Source organism: Hippopotamus amphibius, chromosome 7 (genome assembly GCF_030028045.1).
Source record: "Hippopotamus amphibius kiboko isolate mHipAmp2 chromosome 7, mHipAmp2.hap2, whole genome shotgun sequence".
In the NCBI taxonomy this organism is placed as follows: Eukaryota; Metazoa; Chordata; class Mammalia; order Artiodactyla; family Hippopotamidae; genus Hippopotamus; species Hippopotamus amphibius.
Window position 1 is genome coordinate 5,240,136 of NC_080192.1, and position 17,813 is coordinate 5,257,948.

General features: G+C 53.3%; 1 protein-coding gene across 3 annotated transcripts in view; it reads right to left on the reverse strand.

Annotated features, from left to right (window-relative positions):
• Window positions 1-8,530: 8,530 nt before the first annotated feature.
• The window catches only part of PARVB (parvin beta), a 113,255-nt gene continuing 103,972 nt past the window's right edge, over window positions 8,531-17,813 (reverse strand). For all 3 annotated transcript variants that reach the window (XM_057743114.1, XM_057743115.1, XM_057743113.1), the window contains 3 exons: window positions 17,182-17,283; window positions 12,828-12,900; window positions 8,531-11,546 (listed from right to left, as the gene is read on the reverse strand). In XM_057743114.1, the coding sequence (XP_057599097.1) occupies window positions 11,470-11,546; window positions 12,828-12,900; window positions 17,182-17,283 (252 nt within the window). In that variant the 3' untranslated portion in view covers window positions 8,531-11,469. The remainder of the gene's footprint in view (window positions 11,547-12,827; window positions 12,901-17,181; window positions 17,284-17,813) is intronic.

Consider the following 17,813-nt stretch of genomic DNA (forward strand, 5'->3'; position numbering starts at 1 on the left):
CGTGACAGAGGAAGATGTAGGTGCATGGTTTAGTCTGCCATTCTGTCCCACCTGTGGAAGACTGGGATTTGTGACAAAATGTGGTGAGAAGGAGCCATGCCCGGACACCCCTTTCGCTGGAGCAGGTGTCGTGGGCAGAGCATGACTCTGAATCCATGCTTGGGTAGCGGCTTCCTGAGTCCTGGATCACAGCCCAGTAGGCGCGTCACCCAGAGTCCTGGCAGCAAAGCGACGGCACACTCAAATGTGGAACCTGGAGAGTGTTTAGTAAAGGGGCTGCTGGGGCAGGGTTGGGGAACCCAGAAGACACGGCACTGCACCCCGAGGATAGCAGCATGAGGAGCTGTCCCAGCTCCGAAGCCTAAAGGGGCAGAGGCGGGAGTGGATTCCAGAGCCCCGGAGGAGAATAACAGATGCTCTAAGAGGGGCCGCAGCTAGGGGCTGTGGCTTCTGGTAAAGGATGCAGCCAACCCACCGTGGCCCAGCAGAGGGGCAGAGCCAGAGGGATAAACACCCTGACCTCACTCTCCTTCGAACCCCTTTTTCCTGCCAGAGCCTCCCATTGGTCAAATCCAACTGGAAATCAGAGGCCAGAAAGCCCGTCGATGCGACAGTCCACAAGGAAACAGTGGTGAGTGGCTGTGAGAGGTGAACAGAAAATACCTGGTCCTGAAATCGTGCTCTGGAGCCAGCAGTGATTCGGCAGCTCCGTGGTGGTGGCAGAGGTGGCCAGCCCTGCAGGGTTACTCTGAGTTGCTGCTGGAGGACTCCTCTCCAGCCTGCTCCCGAAGCTTCCATGGCTCTGTGATCACCTGCTTTCCTGTGTTAGATTCCCTTCTGCTTCAGCAGCTAAAGTGGTTCTAGTTATCTGCAACTGAAAACCGATTAATATAGAATTGGTTACCAGATATAGTTACAGGCTACGTACGCTCAAGGATGAGGACCTGGAATTGGGTACTAGTCCTGGTTGATTTCAAGACAGTGAGGATCTAGTAACCATCAGAGAATGAAATTCTAGTAGATTAGGGCACATGGTGGCAAAACAGTTACCTATAATCACCCAGAACTACGTACCTGTTAAATCCCTAGCTTTGGCAGATTGTGTTGTGGCTTCCGTACACAGTATGCTAAGCAAGGACCGAGGATGAGTTGGTTCTTTACTGTCATACAAGGAGTTTTTAATAAGAAAAAAATAGTCCCAGGGCTTTAAATCCTTGGTCCAGATTACCTGGTACTACCTTCTGGTTAGAGTACCAGGGAGTCCCTGTAATGGCCCTAAAGGAATCCCTGTCTCCTGGGGCTGCAAGGCTGATACAGCTGCAAATCAGATGCTGCATCTAATCCTCTGTGCTGCAGAATCACAGCACGGACTAAATCCCCAGCCTCGCCAAGTTTCCTGTGTGAAAGGCAGGGCATCATTTGGGAAAGGAGAGGGACTCTAAGGATGGAATAGTCACCTGCAGTGAAGTCCAAGCTCCCAAGCCTGAATCCTGGCAGCCGGAGCAGCCCTGCCCCTATGTCTGACGGGAGGGGCTCTCCCCTCCCAGGAAACTTTGTAATGATTTCATGGAGGTCTACCTTGCAAGAGCTAGCCGGCTCTTATTATGCACCATCCCCGTCACCCTCCTGGTCCCCTGACTTAAAACTACAGTCAGTCCCTGCCTGTCCTGGAGGGCAGACTTGTGTGGACAAACCCCAGAAGAGAGGTTTATATCTTTTTTAAAATGGTAAACATTTGCTAATTTATGTCAGCAAAAAGGGGCAAATGTATGGGAAGGGTGTTGGGCCAGGGAAGAAGAGACACACTGTAGATCGGGCAGCATTCACTGATTGAAATGCACTCACTGGGGAGTCTGAGTCCCGGGGTACAAGCGGGACCAGCTAGGAGTGGTTCTAATCCACTTGCTAGACTGGTTATTGAAAATGGACTTGGCACTGGCCTCCACTGAATGTAAATAGGATGACAGGCATGCCCTGGTATAATGTGGGAGGGTATTTGAGTGGATTTGTCACATGTGACCATGTCCCCTGAGAAGACCCAGAGGGCACTGCAGTGGCCACTCTCAGTAGCCCAGGAATGATGTTGAGAAGCTGCCATTGAGACGGGCTCCCCAAGTTCAGTGGAGCTGAGGCCAATGGGCAGCCTTTGTTTACCTAAGGCAAGGTGGGTGTATCAGTTAGCTTTTGCTGCATAACAAAACACCCCAACACTTAGTAGCTCAAAACAACCGCTGTTTTATTTAGCATGTGATTCCACAAGTCAGCCGAGCAGTTCCAGTCTGGAATAGCTTGAGTGATCTCTGCTGGGCTCTCTCATGCATCTGTGGTCAGCTGGTGGCAGGTTGTCCAGAATGGCCTCATTCACAGGTCTGGCTATGGCAGGCTGGATGTTGACCACATGGGCTCCATCTTCCAGCAGACCCACTTGGGCTTGTTTACATGGTAGTCTCCACACAAGAAGAGAGAGTAAGCCTGGATGCACAAGCACTTTCCAAATCTCTGCTGTGTCACATCATGGGAGAAAATGAGAGAATTTGTTTGGCATCTTGGCTGAACAGGTAAAGTTGCTTGTGGCCAGAGATGACTGGGAGGATCTGGAAGTGGAGGCTGCAGGGTTAGAGCCTCCCTCGGGGTCAGCCCTGACGACAGGGGGAATGCACCTTGGCTTGTACCAGTTAAGAGGCTTAGTACCCAAGAGAGGAATAATTTCACCAGGAGCACACAACGGCCACCTGGCTGTGAGGGTGTCTTATTGCCACTGGGCCAATGGGCAGAAAAGAAAAAGATGGTTTCCATGTTGGATAGGGATGTAAGCCTGATTATTTTAAGGGGAAGTGGGGTCACTGCAACATGGCAGGGGCCTGGAGGAGGGGATCTGGAACCCAGGAAAGTCCTCAGGGCACCTCCTAGAACTGTCAGGTCATGTGCTAGAAATGAATGGTAAACCATGCCCCCTGCGTAGTGACAGGATGAGGAAAGACTCAGGACCCTCAGAAAGACTGAGGTTCCCCACGAGGGAATGAATAGTGACCGGCTGAGGTCTTGGTTGACGGTTTGGGGGGGGGGGGCGTGTTGCAAAACAAATGTGTAGTAAAAAGTGAAAAAGGAGATCTAAATATAATTACAGGCCCCTGAGCAGCTGCAGAAAGAACTAATGATTACCTATACTTTCCTCCTTGTGAAGTTACACACACGTACACACAGGCACATAAAAGTGCACATACTCACATACATAACCTGCAGAACATCTCCTGGGCTCATATTTTCCTAGTAATGTCTCAGCTCTTTGTTTTTTTTTAAATTAATTTATTTATTTATGGCTGTGTTGGGTCTTCATTGCTGCACGTGGGCTTTCTCTAGTTGCAGCCAGTGGGGGCTACTCTTCGTTGTGGTGCACAGGCTTCTCATTGTGGTGGCTTCTCTTGCTATGGAGCATGGGCTCCAGGTGTGTGGGCTTCAGTAGTTGTGGCACACGGGCTCAGCAGTTGTGGCACACGGGCTTAGTTCCTCTGCAGCATGCGGGGTCTTCTCAGACCAGGGATCGAACCTGTGTCCCCAGCATTGGCAGGTGGATTCTTAACCACTGTGCCACCAGGGAAGTCCCAATGTTTCAGTGTTTAATATCCCAATTCATAGAATGTATCTCTCTCTCAATACAATTTTTTAATTTGAATTTTATATAGGAAACTATATAATTATTTTATATAACTATAGTAATCTCTCATAGCTGTACATACATAACTATATAAAGTATGTAAATGATATTTACATCCCAAAATCTCAATACAGGTTCTGTTGTTGTTTTTAACATTTTACTACATCTGCTTTTTCTTTCGCTCTTTTTCTGAACCATTTAAAAATAAATTGCAGGGAGGAACTGTGACACATCACCTCTAAATAGTTCAGAATTTATGTCCTAGAAAAAGGGATATTCTTCTGCGGGACACATACCATACGATATCCAAGAAAATTAACACTGAAATAGTAATAATTTCGTCCATATTCAAATTTCCCCGATTATTATTATGCTGTTTCCAGGGGTTTTGTTTATTTTTTTTACTCCAAGATCCAGGCAGGATCATAGGTTCCACTTGGTGGCATTTGGCTATCATCTCTTTAGTCTTCTTTTTTAATTTTCTTAAATACATCTTTATTGGAGTATGATTGCTTTACAATGTCGTGTTAGTTTCTGATGTACGACAAAGTGAATCCACTACATGTATACATATATCCCCATATCCCCTCCCTCGTGAGCCTCCCTCCCACCCTCTCTATCCCATCCCTCCAGGTAGTCACAAAGCACCAAGCTGATCTCCCTGTGTTATGCAGCAGCTTCCCACTAGCCATCTATTTTACATTTGGTAGTGTATATATGTCAATGCTACTCTCGTTAGAGTCTTTTAATCCTTTAATTCAGTCTTCCATGACTTGAATATTTTTAAAGAGCCCAGGTCAGTTGTCTTGTAGAATGCTAATTTCACCATCTCTGCCATTTCTGCCTCTGCTTCTATTGACTGATTCTTCTCTGGTTATGGGTAACATTTTTCTGCCTTGTATTTCTAGTAATTTTTTACATTGAATGCTAGATACTAGGGATTTTATGTTGTTGGGCAAATTTCGCTGCATTCCTTTAAAGACTGCTGGCATTTTTCTGGCAGGCAGTTAATTGTCAATTACTCTGATATGTTTAAAGTTTGCTTTTAACCCTGATCTCCTCAAACTCTGATCGCTGTCTCCTCAATTCAGTGAGACCACTGGGCTCTCTTTGAGCTCCCCCTCCTGCACCCCAGTCCAGGGCTCACGTCCAGGCAGGAAGTCTAGGCAATGGTAGGGTTTACATCATCTGTCTCCCCCCTTTTTTTTAAGGTTCACAGACCTGCCCTGCCTCTGGTCTAATGTCTGAAAAAGTTGTTTCCTACATTTTCGCCCAGTTTTTCTAATTATTTCTGGTGGAAAGTTAACTCTATAACCGTAGAAATCCTTCCCCCCGTGAGATAATTAGACGCACTGAGAAGAGCAAACAGCTTCTGCCAAAAATGCACACCCCGAATCTAACCATGAGGGACACATCAGACAAATGCGGCCTGAGACCGTCTAGAAAATATCTGGCCTGTACTCTTCAGTATCAATGTCACGAAGAGTAAAGACAGACTGAGAAACGGTTCCAGATCAAAGGAGACTGGGGAGACGTGACGAGACTGCAACGCGTTTCTTTGGGTAAAAGGACATTATCGGAGGACTTCCCTGCTGGTCCAGTGGTAGAGGATCTACCTTCCAATGCAGGGGATGCTGTTTCAATCCCTGGTTGGGGAACTGAGATCCCACATGCCACGGGGCAACTAAGCCCGCACACCACAACTACTGAGCATGCGCACCACAACTAGGGCCGCACCACAGTGAAAATATCCTGCATATCTCAACGCAGATCCTGCGTGCTGCAACTAAGACCCGATGCAGCCTAAACAAATAAATAAATAAATAAAATGAAAGGACATTATCAGGATAACTGGGCAAACATAATTAAGCCCTCTAGATTAGATAATACTATTGTATCAATGTTATTTCCTGGTAATGACACTTGTACTAAAATTATGTAAGAGAATGTTTTTGTTTTTAGGAAACATATATCAAAGTATTTAGAGATAAAAGGTGTATGTATGTGACTTACTCTCAAAGATTCAGGAAAGATAGATAATTATCTAGATAGACAGACAGATGATACATAGATCTCTATCTACATAGATTGACCTATATCTACATATGTGTATCTATATCTGTATTGAGAAGGTAGAAAGGATAAAGCAAATATGGTAAAATGTTACCACTTACAGGCATTGGGGTAAATATAGGAATTCTTTAAACTATTCTGGCAACTTTTCTCTAAGTCTGAAAATATATAAGTATAACATGTTAAAAGAAAAAGAAGGTCCTCACCTTCATCTTTAGTTGGGATGCATGGATTTTCTTAATTCGGCGTGTTATACTTTCTGATGCTCAACTGTCCATGATATGGACATAAGATAGCTCCCACGACCTATGACATGTCCCATCATTCCTTGCGTACTCCTTCCTGGCTCTCTGGCATAAAGTTTCAGGCTCACCTCATCCATGCATTGAAACAATGGATGTAGGAAGCAATCTCAAGCTACATTTCAAATATGTAGAAAACCAGAATCCTGCACAGGTGTTTGGAAAGGCACACGGAGTGTCAGCAAAAGGAGACATGGACTTAGATGCACGATGTGACTTAAACGTTTTACCCTATCATGGCTGTCCACAGCCCACTGCTGGACCGAGCCACGGGGCCCTCCAAGGTCCAGAAGGGCACGGGGATGTGTGAATCATGGGCCCTAGCTCAAATCCCTCTGCCTCCAAAGTCTCCCACTCTGCCTGTATCTCTCTAGTACATCACGGTCTTATTTTCTTCCCAGAACGTGCCTCATCTGCACCTACCTTGTCCACCCCACCCCGTCCGCATATGCTTCTAAGCTCTGGTTCTGGAGGCAGCGGCTGTGTCCACCCTGTTCCCTGCTGCATCCCCAGGACCTAGCTTGGCACAAGTCAGCCCTCAATAAATATGGAGTAAGTGGATGTTCAAGTTCCAACTGTGCAGAGCTCGTGGGGACCCCCACATCCCACCCCAGGGTAACACCTAACCCTGGCCACGAGGGAGGGTAATGATGCTTTATTGAATCCAATGATACTCCCAAGAGTGGATTTCCGCTTAAAACAAAACCTGACAAAATCAGAGCTTCCCAAGCACAAGACGCCGTGCTTGCAGAAGGAGCAGTCCCCATGCCTGCAGTGTCCACGACCCTCTGTCAGCGCCAAGCCAGCTCCTGACTGGGAGAGGCTTAAACGAGATGACCTCAGAAGGCCCCTTCTTTCTGTGAGTTCTCAGAGTCTACAAATTCTGCTGAGGGGCAGGTGGACATGTAATGTCACACTTCCCCAGAGACTGGCCACAGGCAGGGACCCTGATGGAAGCAGAGATACACCCCCCATAGCAGCATCCCTGTAGGGAGGAGACGGCTGGATGGGGCAGCTTTCCTTAGGGCACGCCGCTCACACCAGGGGGTAGGCCAGGAAGAATGCGGACAGAACTTATAAAAGACCAGACCAGAGCGTGCCCACCTCCACTCCGGGTCGACCTGAAGCACTCTGTGCTCACTCCTTTTGCAGAAGTCCTCGCTGCCCCTCCCCCGACAGTGTTACCCTCTCCCGGCCACATCCAGGGCCCCTCCGTCATGGTGGTTCTCCCTGGGAATTATCCACACGACTGTCTCTTTCTCCATGGCTGTGTCAATGGCGATTTGGACAAACCAGACCCTCAAGGAACATCTCCTGAACAGGACCAACCGGAAGACCCCTGGAAGGTCAGACACTGATGCTGGCCTGAAAGAACTGACATCACAGGACAATGCTTTAGCCTCATCAATATTAATAGATAATCCCATCCAATAAAACCACAGGCTAGACAGGATCAAGGGCCAGGCGATTCCCAGCAGGGATTCTCAACCTCAGCACCTCGGACCTTTTGAGCAGTGGAGGGGGTGAGATTCTTTGTGAGGGGAGGGGAGCCTGTCCTGTGTATGGCGGGACGCTTACCAGCTACTGGGACAACACCCCCCACGTGCCTGTGGCAGCCCCCCACCCCAAGCTGTGTCTGGATGTTGCCACATGCGGGGGGTGGAGTGAGGGAGAACCACCCTGGTCAGGGTTTTAAGGGAGGGAGGGGTGAATCTGCTGAGAGGTGACCCTGGAAAGTGTGGGTTAACTACCTTGCCAGGAGTCACACGGGAACAAAGCTGGATGGAAACCCAGGTGTTTCTCCAAAGTCCAGGATCGTTCCAGCAACAGCTCGTCATTTTTAGCATTTGTTAATAGTATTGCTGTCTCATCCCCCGGGATAACCACACTTTCAGTCACAGTTTTAACCTTCCGTAGAGAAAAGTCAGATGCACCTGAAGCATCTCACGACTTCTGCGGGGAGGGTTTACAGCAGCGCCGGCGTGCAGCCCCAAAGAGCTGGCCCCACCGCGGTCACCATGGGGTCCCTGGCCCCAAAGTGTAAGGAGGGGGCCAGGTCCCCATAGCGGCCCTTTCATCCAGCCAGTGCCTTTGGCCGCTGGCATCTCCTGCTCCGGCTTGGAACCGGGTGCGTGGGCAGACTTGCCCGCTTCGGCCTCTATCATGACTCAGCTGAGGCTGTGACTCCGCCACCCTCCCCTCCCTGTGGCTCCCGCCCGTGAAACCCTTGGTCGCAGCCCCCGAGGGCCCCACTCCCCACATGGGGTGTGAGCTGGCTCCTTCCTCGCCTGGCTGGCAGCTCCTGGGGAGCCGGGCTGAGCTGGCATCGTGTGGCCCCAGCACCAAGCACGGGGCTGGCACAACCCTGACAGCTAAAGGCATGAAAGAAACCACGGCAGCCAGACGGAGGCAGCGGCCTTTACTGGGATAAACCACATCACAGCATCTGATCGCAGCGCCAGCCCACAGGCAGGTTGACAACACAGCCAAGGTTTCAGTGGCTTTTATTTAATACCCAGAAATCCAAAGTAAACACTGCTGAAAACAATTAAAAGGACAATAAAAATACTGGCACACAAACCGGGGAAGAGGATTCGGTTGCTTTAAAACAACACAGCTCTGTGTCACATCCAGTGAGGACCGCAGGGCGTGTGGGGCTCCGGGCTCAGTGCTTGCGTGCTGCTGTGCAGTTGTTGGGGGGAACCAGGGCTGTGAGCAGGTTCCCCAAAACCAGTGGGGGTCCCCAGAACCACTGGGGCAGGTTCAAAGACACGCCACCCTGAGAACAATAAAGGAGGCATTTCACAACCTTGGCCCATCGCTGCAGGGACACAAAGGATCTTGCTTCCACGTAGTCCCTGAGGAGAAGGGTCCCTCTTCAGGGGGGGAAGCCATTCACTAAAAATGGGGGTCTGTGGAGGAGGAAGCGTTCCAGAACTTTCTTCAATTAAGGACTAAGAGGGAAGCATTTGAATTCCAAGGAACCCCCAACAAGAATCAAAAGGAAGTGGTTTCTGCTGCCTCAGTTACCCCAGGAAGATGCTTCAGCGTGTGGCACTCCACAGTGGGGACATCCCAGGCCCTGAAACTCACATCCAGGCAACTACTGTCCTCCAGCCAACAGGGTCGATGGGTGGACCCCAAGAGGAGGAGTCTCCCTTCCACAGAGTTCACCCTGACTTCTGTCGGGGAACTGCTTCCCCACCCCCACCCCTGCGTCCATCCAGGCCCCGCTTTCAATTCTGTCAAACCAGACAGTGAAGGGAGGGAAACGAGAGGTGAACGGACCAAGGGGGCCCTTCACAGGCGGGCGGAAGGCACACCTACACATTCGCACCAGTCTGAAAAAAAATAATTTGGAGACTAGATCACATTCTTGGTTGGACCATGGCCAGCAGTCAGCATGACGGGACGAAAGTGCCTGTCTGCAGTTTTCCCACATTAGCACTCCTGTTACTCTCCTACTTGAAACACAGATGGCTTAGGGTGGGCTCCCTGCCCCGGGAGCTGAACCCCCCACCCCACGCTCACCCCCAGAGTAACCAATCCCTCCCCTCCAAGGCTTAAGAACAGACCGGAGCTGCCCACCTGGGCTGAACGCCCCAGGCTTCTTTCCAAACCCCGACCTCACCTCCTTTATCGCCCCACCTCCCCCAGGGCCCCCAGGAATTGGCAACACCCTTGCCAAGCCCACCTGTGAACAAGGCAGGTGGCCGGGCCTCCACCGGCCGCAGTCACCGTGATTCTACGTGTGTAAGAAGGCAGCACAGAATGTTCCAGCCTCGGCTATTTTCTCAATGTGGTTCTCAAATGTCACCGCATCCCGCAGGAGACACCGTAATGCCATTTTAATTATTTCTTTCCCCCGCTGGGTAACCACCTCCATCAAAATGGCTATTCTGAACCCATCCCCAGCCTGGCAGCTGCCTAAGCTGAGACAGAATATGAAAGTGTTTTCTAAGTCTTGCAGGTTGGTATTCAATTTAATATTAACAACTAACTCAACAGCTCTGATCTACAGCAGGTAGGCGAAAATCAAAGAGTAGGGAAAGGCCCATCTTCCTGTGGCGTGTCATAAAAACCTCAGCTCAGGGGCCAGGGGTTGGGGGACGGGCAGCCCAGCGTAGGACCCGCCTGAGACCTAGTCAATGGGTCCCCATTTCTCTCCCGAGCCAAGGTGGGCGAGGGGTGAGTAGCACACAAATGAGGAATCCCATTTCTTTCAACAGGGTGCCCCAAGGATGCCCACAGATTCCAGAAAGCTGGGACCTGGGGAGGAGAGAGGTGAACATTTCGTGTCTCCCTGTTACAGGCTGAGCTGTGTCTCCCCAGAACCCACATGTTGAAGTCCTAACCCCCAGGACCTCAGAATGTGATGGTATTTGGGGACAGGGTCTTCATAGAGGTAATTAAGGTAAAATGAGGTCATTAGGGTGGACCCCACTCCAATCTGCCTGGTGTCCTTATAAGAAGAGATTAGGACACAGACAAACAGAGGGCAGACACGTGAGGATACAGGGAGAAGATGGCATCTACAAGCCCAGGAGAGAGGCTCGGAAGGTACCAACTCCGCTGACACCTTGATCTCAACTTCCAGCTGCCAGAGCTGAGAGAGAAGAAATGTCTGCTGTCTAAGCCCCCCGTCTGTGGCACTTTGCTACGGCAGCCCAAGCAAACTAAAACACCCTGCTTTCTAAAGGTTTTTTGAAAATGCATCCATCCCCAAACAGGGCCTCCGGGACTGGAAACTTCCCACCGGAGCCGTCTCCAGCTGCATTTTAGAGCCGGCTTCGACACAGCCCACTCGGCCGCAGAGAGAAATAACGAAATGCCTCAGAAATCCGTCCTCCCACGGACCGTGGCAGCTAGGTCCTCTGGGTTCCAGATGTCTGTGCAGAAGCTAAAAGAAAACAGCACGGAGTGGCCGAGAAGCAGGGATGTGGGTGGACCCTGGTCACAACTAAAGCTTCTGGGACTTAAGAGTGAAGTTTTTCAAACTGCGAAATGCTTTTTAGTAAAAAGGCCTGGCTGCTAGGAGAGCCCCACCCAGGAGCTTCCACCAGGACAGACAAGCCATTGCCACGCTGCAAACCTGCCAGTGCATCTCCAATCCCCTGTGATCACTGAAGGTTGTCAGGAGGAGCGCCGGACGCCCCCTCCCTGGGGCTGAGGGTTGGGGTTTTGGCTTCTTTCTTTTGCATCTTTTGATCAACAAGGGACTCAGCACCCCAGGTGAAGGGAGGCTGCAAACTTGAGCACTGGTGTTTGCAACCTGCATTTCAAAGGATGCCGCCCGCTGGGGAATTACAGGGAAAGGAGGATAAGAGCATCCACCAGACAAAGGTGGGGTGGGGGTGGGGAAGAACCGCGGGCTTGGAGGGGAGGCCAGGGCACCTCCCGAAGCACCATCCCCGCCTCGGTCTCTGCCGCTCCCCGCCATCACTCCAGGTGCTTGTACTTGGTGAACAGGTTGTAAAGAACCCGCAGGGTGGATTTGAGGTCCAGGTTCACCACATCTGCAGAAGGAAACACAGAGACCATTTGGGGGACAACAGAGTGAGCCCCAAGCCCTGGTGCCGGCACTTGGGAGACATGTGGGACATCCTCTGTGTCCCCGGCAGGGCACTGCTGCCACCCCCCCCCCATAGACTGCCGCGAGAGCCCCCAGGCCGCTACCCGCAGAATGAGTCCCCGTGAAGGTGAGGATGCTCTGCTCCTTCATCACTTCCAGGATTTGCATCGGACAAGCCTGCGTGGTGTGGGGTCTATGACAGCCAAGGACATTTACTGGGGACCAAACACTCATGGACCATCCTGTGCCAGGACCGTGGGCCTCCTGGGGCAGGGCAGGTGGGAGCTGCTGTCCTGCCCTCTTCACGGTCAGGCACACGGTGTGGCCCGGTAAGTCTGGGCACCTTGTTTGGCAGGAAGGGGCCCTGTCCTCCTGGGAGTCGGGCACCTGGTTCCTCTCCTCACGTGCTCTGTGAGCTCAGACCGGGGGCTTGGGGGGGGGCTGTGGCTCATGGGTCACAGGATGGAGTTCCTGTCCCTGGATGGGTGTTCAGCCGAGGCTGCTGAGCCTCCTAGAGGGTGTGTGTTTGGAGGATAACCAAGACACCCCACCCAGAACTCATGCCGTCACCGTAGGGCAGTGACTCCCAAAGTGGGGTCCCCGGACCAGGAGCGCTGGCATCCCCTGGAAACTTGCTACAGTCAGACATGCAGGGCCCATTCCACAGCCTCCAAATCAGAAGCTGTGTTTGAAGAAGCCCCCCTCCCCCCCGCCAACCAGGGATTCAGATGCCCACTCAAGTGAGAATTCCTGGTACAGGTCATTTCACATAGGAGCCACGTACGGCAGCAAGGTGGCCCCTCACCAGGGCTCTGCTGGCCTCCACTGCCACTCAGACCTCACGGGGCATGATCGAGCCACGCCCCTGCTCGCGAGCACTGTCTGGCCATCAGGACATCGACCCGACAGGCATTAAACTGCAGAAAATCTTTAATATCCTTTCAAGATACGAAGCGACCTCTCCAGTCTGAGCAACGGCACCTAGAGAGGCTATTCAGTCCTGAGGCCGTGGTGCCGAGGCTACGTCCTCCGAGTTTGGTGATTACTAAAGAATCAGCCTTAGTGGCTCCACCAGCACAGGTATCTTGGTTCCTGAAACCCTGAGCGCAGAGGACATGGGGAGCTGGGGTCAGCAGAGCCCGACCTTTGAGCCACTCTCACAGGACCTGATGGGAGAGACACGGCCAGCCTTCCAGTCCCTCTAAGACCCAGGCCAGGGCGTTACCTTCGGGGCGAGCCTTGGGCTTCTTAAGGCCTCCGTCCAGCATCAGCTCAAAGGCAAACGACACGTTGTGGACCTGCCGAGGAAATTAGGAAAGTGAGCACCAGGGCCACAGCCATCTGCTTTCCTTCTAAAAGGACGAGATGGGAGCAAGTGTGGACAGAGGGAGCCTTTGGAATAACTGCCCATGAGGACCGGGGTGCCCAGGGCAGGGCACGGGGTGGGCATGGGGAGGGTGAGGGAGTCCGCTGAGGGCGACGCACACTCACCAGGCAGTCCTCACTCCCCTCACCAGCGCCAGGGGGCAGCTGGCACAGGCAGGGACGCAGGCACAAAGCCTGCCCTCAAGCACTGGGAGTCCCCAGACCCCGACCCATCCAGGTGATGACAAGTGACAGGGACTTCCTTTTACAGGTGAGGAAACCAGGCTCAGAGAGGACAAGTCACTTCCCAAAGGTGCCCAGCCCTTTGCACCGTCCCCAGCACACAGCAGCCACTGTCATCTGCCGGAAGGGCCTCACACGAGCCGAGTGTGACAGCTGTGCTCTCAGCAGGACAGGGGCGGCCCTGGCCCGGGGCACGCACCGTGGACCCTGCTGGAACGGAAGTCGGGCCACGGGTGGCTGCAGCAGGGCTCTGGTCCTGCCCCTCGACCTGCTCAGTGCCCCAGAAAGGTGGACACATTCTCGGCTCCGCACGACCTCCTCCAGGTGGCTCTCAGCCCCCAAGGATGCTCGAAGCTCGCATCCGGCTACCAGCTGCTGCAGAGATTAGACACAGAGCCTTCTCTGCTGCATTTAAAGCCCACCTGAACCACAGACATGCTGGTGAGCACCCAAATCACAGCCAGTCAGACGCCTGCTTCGAGCAAAGCCTGCGGGTGGGGGTGGGAAAGGGGGGCGGGGGACCAAAAAATGAAATAAATCACCAATGTCCAAGCTAGAAAGGACTTTAGGGCTCTTCGTAACCAACTATCCTTCAAGCAATAACATTTTCATGATTTCACCGCAAATGAATCAGAAACATGGGTTTGCATGTGATGTGGTTTAGTAACTAACCAGGAAAAAGACATTTGGTAAAATAACCCCCAGTTAACGAAGCCCACAAGAACTCAGCGTATGGCAGGGAAGCTTCCGGGCCACGGCGACACCGGGTGGGCAGCGCTCACCGAAGCAAAGGATGCCACCGTCTGCCAAACATCAACAGGAGCTGGGCCCTGGCACGGGGGGCACATTCCAGGGCAGCGGGGCAGGGGCGGGCCACTCACACCCAGGGCTGGGCGGGCTGCAAATGAGCAGAGACGCGCGGGCCGTGTCCGAGGCCAAGGGGGAACAGCAGGCTGGCCGCCAGAGCCCCACCTGCAGAGCCCGGAGCCGGCCTGGAGGGAGGGCTGCACCTGGCTGGGCCTCGGGAGTGGGACGAGCACGGGAAACGGACAGGAGGGTCAGTGCTCTCCCACTGTACACAGGAGGTGCCGGGGCTAAACGTCTGCGCCGAGAAAGGCGCAAGGCTCCGAGAGATGGGGCTGGGACTCAGCCCACCCAGGTCTGTATTCAGAACCTGTGCCCTCTCTCCAAGAGCATCCTGCCTCCTCGGCCATCAGCTGACCGCCCTCCAGATCCCCGAATTCACACACGCACAACAGGCTCTAAGAGAACACGGAGCCAGGGTGGCAAAGAGGAAGAAACGGAAGAAGAGTCAGGTTAGACGTCAGCCCAGCGTGGGAACAGGTGTCTTCCATGGGCCGCAGGCCTGCAGGATCCGCCCCCAGCACAGGTGTGGAGCGAGGTAAAGTCTAGGCGGCCCCACCCCTGCCCCACGGAGAGACGAGCTGGCGGGGGTGGGGGGACCACCCTTCCATGTCCTGCTTCTCCGCAGCTGCTCAGCCCAAGAGCGATTAGTTTTTTTTAAAGTAACAATACTTTGTAGACTTTTTTTGAACTTTTATTTTACTTTATTTATTTACTTATTTATTTATTTTTGGCTGCACCATGGGGCATGTGGGATCTTAGTTCCCGGACCAGGAATCGAACCCACACCCCCTGCATTGGAAGCGTGGGGTCTTAACCACTGGACCACCAGGGAAGTCCCATGATTGGTTCTGAGCAAGCTTTCCCTTCTGCTTTCTTCTCAGTTTGAGGAAACCGCCAGGTAGGAAATTGCCCCCCCATCCTCCTCCCGTTTCTCTCAGAGCCACGCCTCAGCCCCCACAGCCTCTCTGCCCGGGGAGAGAAGCATCCCCGGAGCCTGGCCCCACGGACTCGGCACAAAGAAGAGCAAACAGCTCCTGACCAGGATGTGGGGCGACCTCCCTGACTGTGATCCCAGAGTGTGAGACCCCTTCCCCCGGCCATGCACCAAACCCCAAAGCCCCACTCTGCTCCTGGGAACCAGCCCACAGGCAGGACCCTAAAGTGCATCCTCTCTGCAATGCAAAGGATTTTCAAAAACCTGGCCAGGCGAGAGAAGAGTAGAGGGTCCCGAAAAGGAGTGGCTCTTCCGGCTCTGACACACACACACACACACACACACACACACACACCCCCACCCCCCTCTCACTGCTGCAAAAACTCCCAGTGCCTCGCAGAGTCTCAGTCCCCGGGGATGCTCCGTGATGGTCCCTCTGCACGTCACCACCACCCAGCCACACCTGGACAAGGTGCCTGGGAGCTCAGGCACTGGGACAAGCCTGAAGTGGGTTCAGGTCTACGCAGCAGGGAAAGCCACCACCTGCAAGGTGGTCAGGAGGACCTGCAGGGTAATGACCACCACGGCTCATGAGGAACCTCCCAGCGGTGCCCTAATGCCACCCCCCCCCATGGGGCGGAAAGCAGACAGTCCACGGGTGGGGGCTGGGGGCTAACGCGGCCGGATAAGGACCCTGCAGAAGGCCGGCCTCCTCCAAGGAGAGCTCCAGTGGCCCTCGGGGCCACCACCAACGGGTCCCCTCTGCGAGGGTCGACGGGCCAACACCACACTGGGCGCCGTCCCCTGGAGCATCCTTCCCTTCCTGATTCCCAGTCAGAGATGAAGGCGGCCCAAACAGGCCTCATGCCTCCCAGGCCAGAGAGTGACGGACAGAGACTGTCATCCCGTTTCAAAGGGAAGGAGGCCGAGCTGGGAGGGGCCGCCCCTGCCCCGGCAGAGCCTGTCCCGGAAAGAAGCCCAGCTGCAGACAGCCTGGCCGAATTCACCCTTCTCGTCAGTCTTTGTACTCATTTGAACAAAGAAAAGCCCTCTCCAAAACAACGCTTCTGCAGCCAGCCACGCGGGCCGGGAAATGCAAGATGAGCCCCGGCACCGAACTGCCCGTCTTCTTGCTTCCTGACCGGCCCCGCACAGCCCCGAGCATCCCCACTCCCTCCGCTCACCGCGGACGAGGACCTGCCAGGACCTCGCTCATCTGCCCTGATTCTATCTCAGCAGGCAAGATGGCAGCGACATTTGGCTGCGAGCAAACCGCCCTCGAGGTGCCAGAAGCAGGCAGATTGATAAACACTGGCCCGGTTCCGGAGGTTTCTCTGGCTGCCGCCACCCGCTTGCACTGTCTGCCGCCCCAACTCGCGGGTCTAGAGCTTTGGGAAAATTAAATCACAGATGCTCTCGAGTTCAAGCAATACGGTCAGTCCACAAGCCAAGTTTCTAAAAGTGATGCACTCGATACTGTTGGGATGGCTGGACCTCCGGGAGCCCTGGCAGGAGGCAAACCACCTGGTCACAAGGGCATCCCACATGTGAAGGTCATGCCCTTTGACCCAAACAATCCTCTTTGAGGCATTTTCCTAGAAAACAATCCACAGGAATGAAAAAAAATATACACACACACACACGTGTGTGTGTGTGTGTGTGTGTGTGTGTGTGTGTGTGTGTGTGTGTATTCATGACAATGCCTTCTATTTTAATAACAATAAAGAAACAAGCTGATTGCCCAAAAGTGAGGGACAGGGAGACAGTAGCATCGGAGCCACCGCGTGGACTTTGTACAGCCACTGAAGACGGGATTACAGGAAGCTCATGAAGCAGCGGGAAAACCAGACGGGACATCTGTACGGCACAAACAGGGGAAGGATTTGCAAGGCTAGTGACATTTGGCTGCAATTATTAAAACCGGCTTCGTCCCGGGGGGAAGATCCCGAAGAGAACGTGGCACACGACACCTGGACGTGTCAGACACTGCCCACGGGTGTCCTCCTTTTCCTGAGGGTCATGGCTAATTGCAACACCAATTTCTGGGCAGCATGTATGTTTTAGAGGATGCAGCTAGACTCCAGAAAGAGTGGTCAGGGGACTCTACACTGTGCACTCGGACGAGCGCGTCCCGGACCCTTCCCGGGACGGAGACCATGCACACACGTACCTTCTGATCGAAGCTGTCGGGGGTCAGGTAGAAGTTGTGCAGGGGAACAAAGTAGTCTTCCAGAAGCCCCATGAGCAGAACCAGGTACACGCCATCTGCAAACTACAGAGGAACACGTGGTAATGTTTCTGGGCCGCGTGTGGAGTCGGTGAACACTCTGCAGCCACTCGAAAGGAGGAAAATGTTTTAAAGTAAAAAAAAAAAAAAAAAATCCATCCCTTGTTGAGGAGGGCGAGCCTGCAATCAGGTGAAGGACCAGGGTGCACAGCGGGTGCTCGAGACTGGATGTGATGATGTGTGTCTGGGATGGAGTGCAGCCACGTGGAAAGGACCAGACCACTGACCTTGGGGAGAACACTGTCCCCCATCTCTCTGGGTTGTCATGGGGACCCTGTGGGGCAGGAGGGGCCGGGCAGGGACAGAGGGCGTGCTCCGTCAGTGCCAGCTGGGAGCGTGGTTAATCCACAGCCCGCAGGGTGCCCTGTGCTTTGGTTTGGGGTTTGCTGCCCTGCTCTGCTTGCTCCCTTTGCCAGCTGCCCAAGCGCCTTCTCGCGTGTTCACAGTGTAGGGTGAGGCCTTCCCATGCCCTGGTGACAGAGGGCTTTCTAGCTGGGCCCTAATCAGCAGGCTGC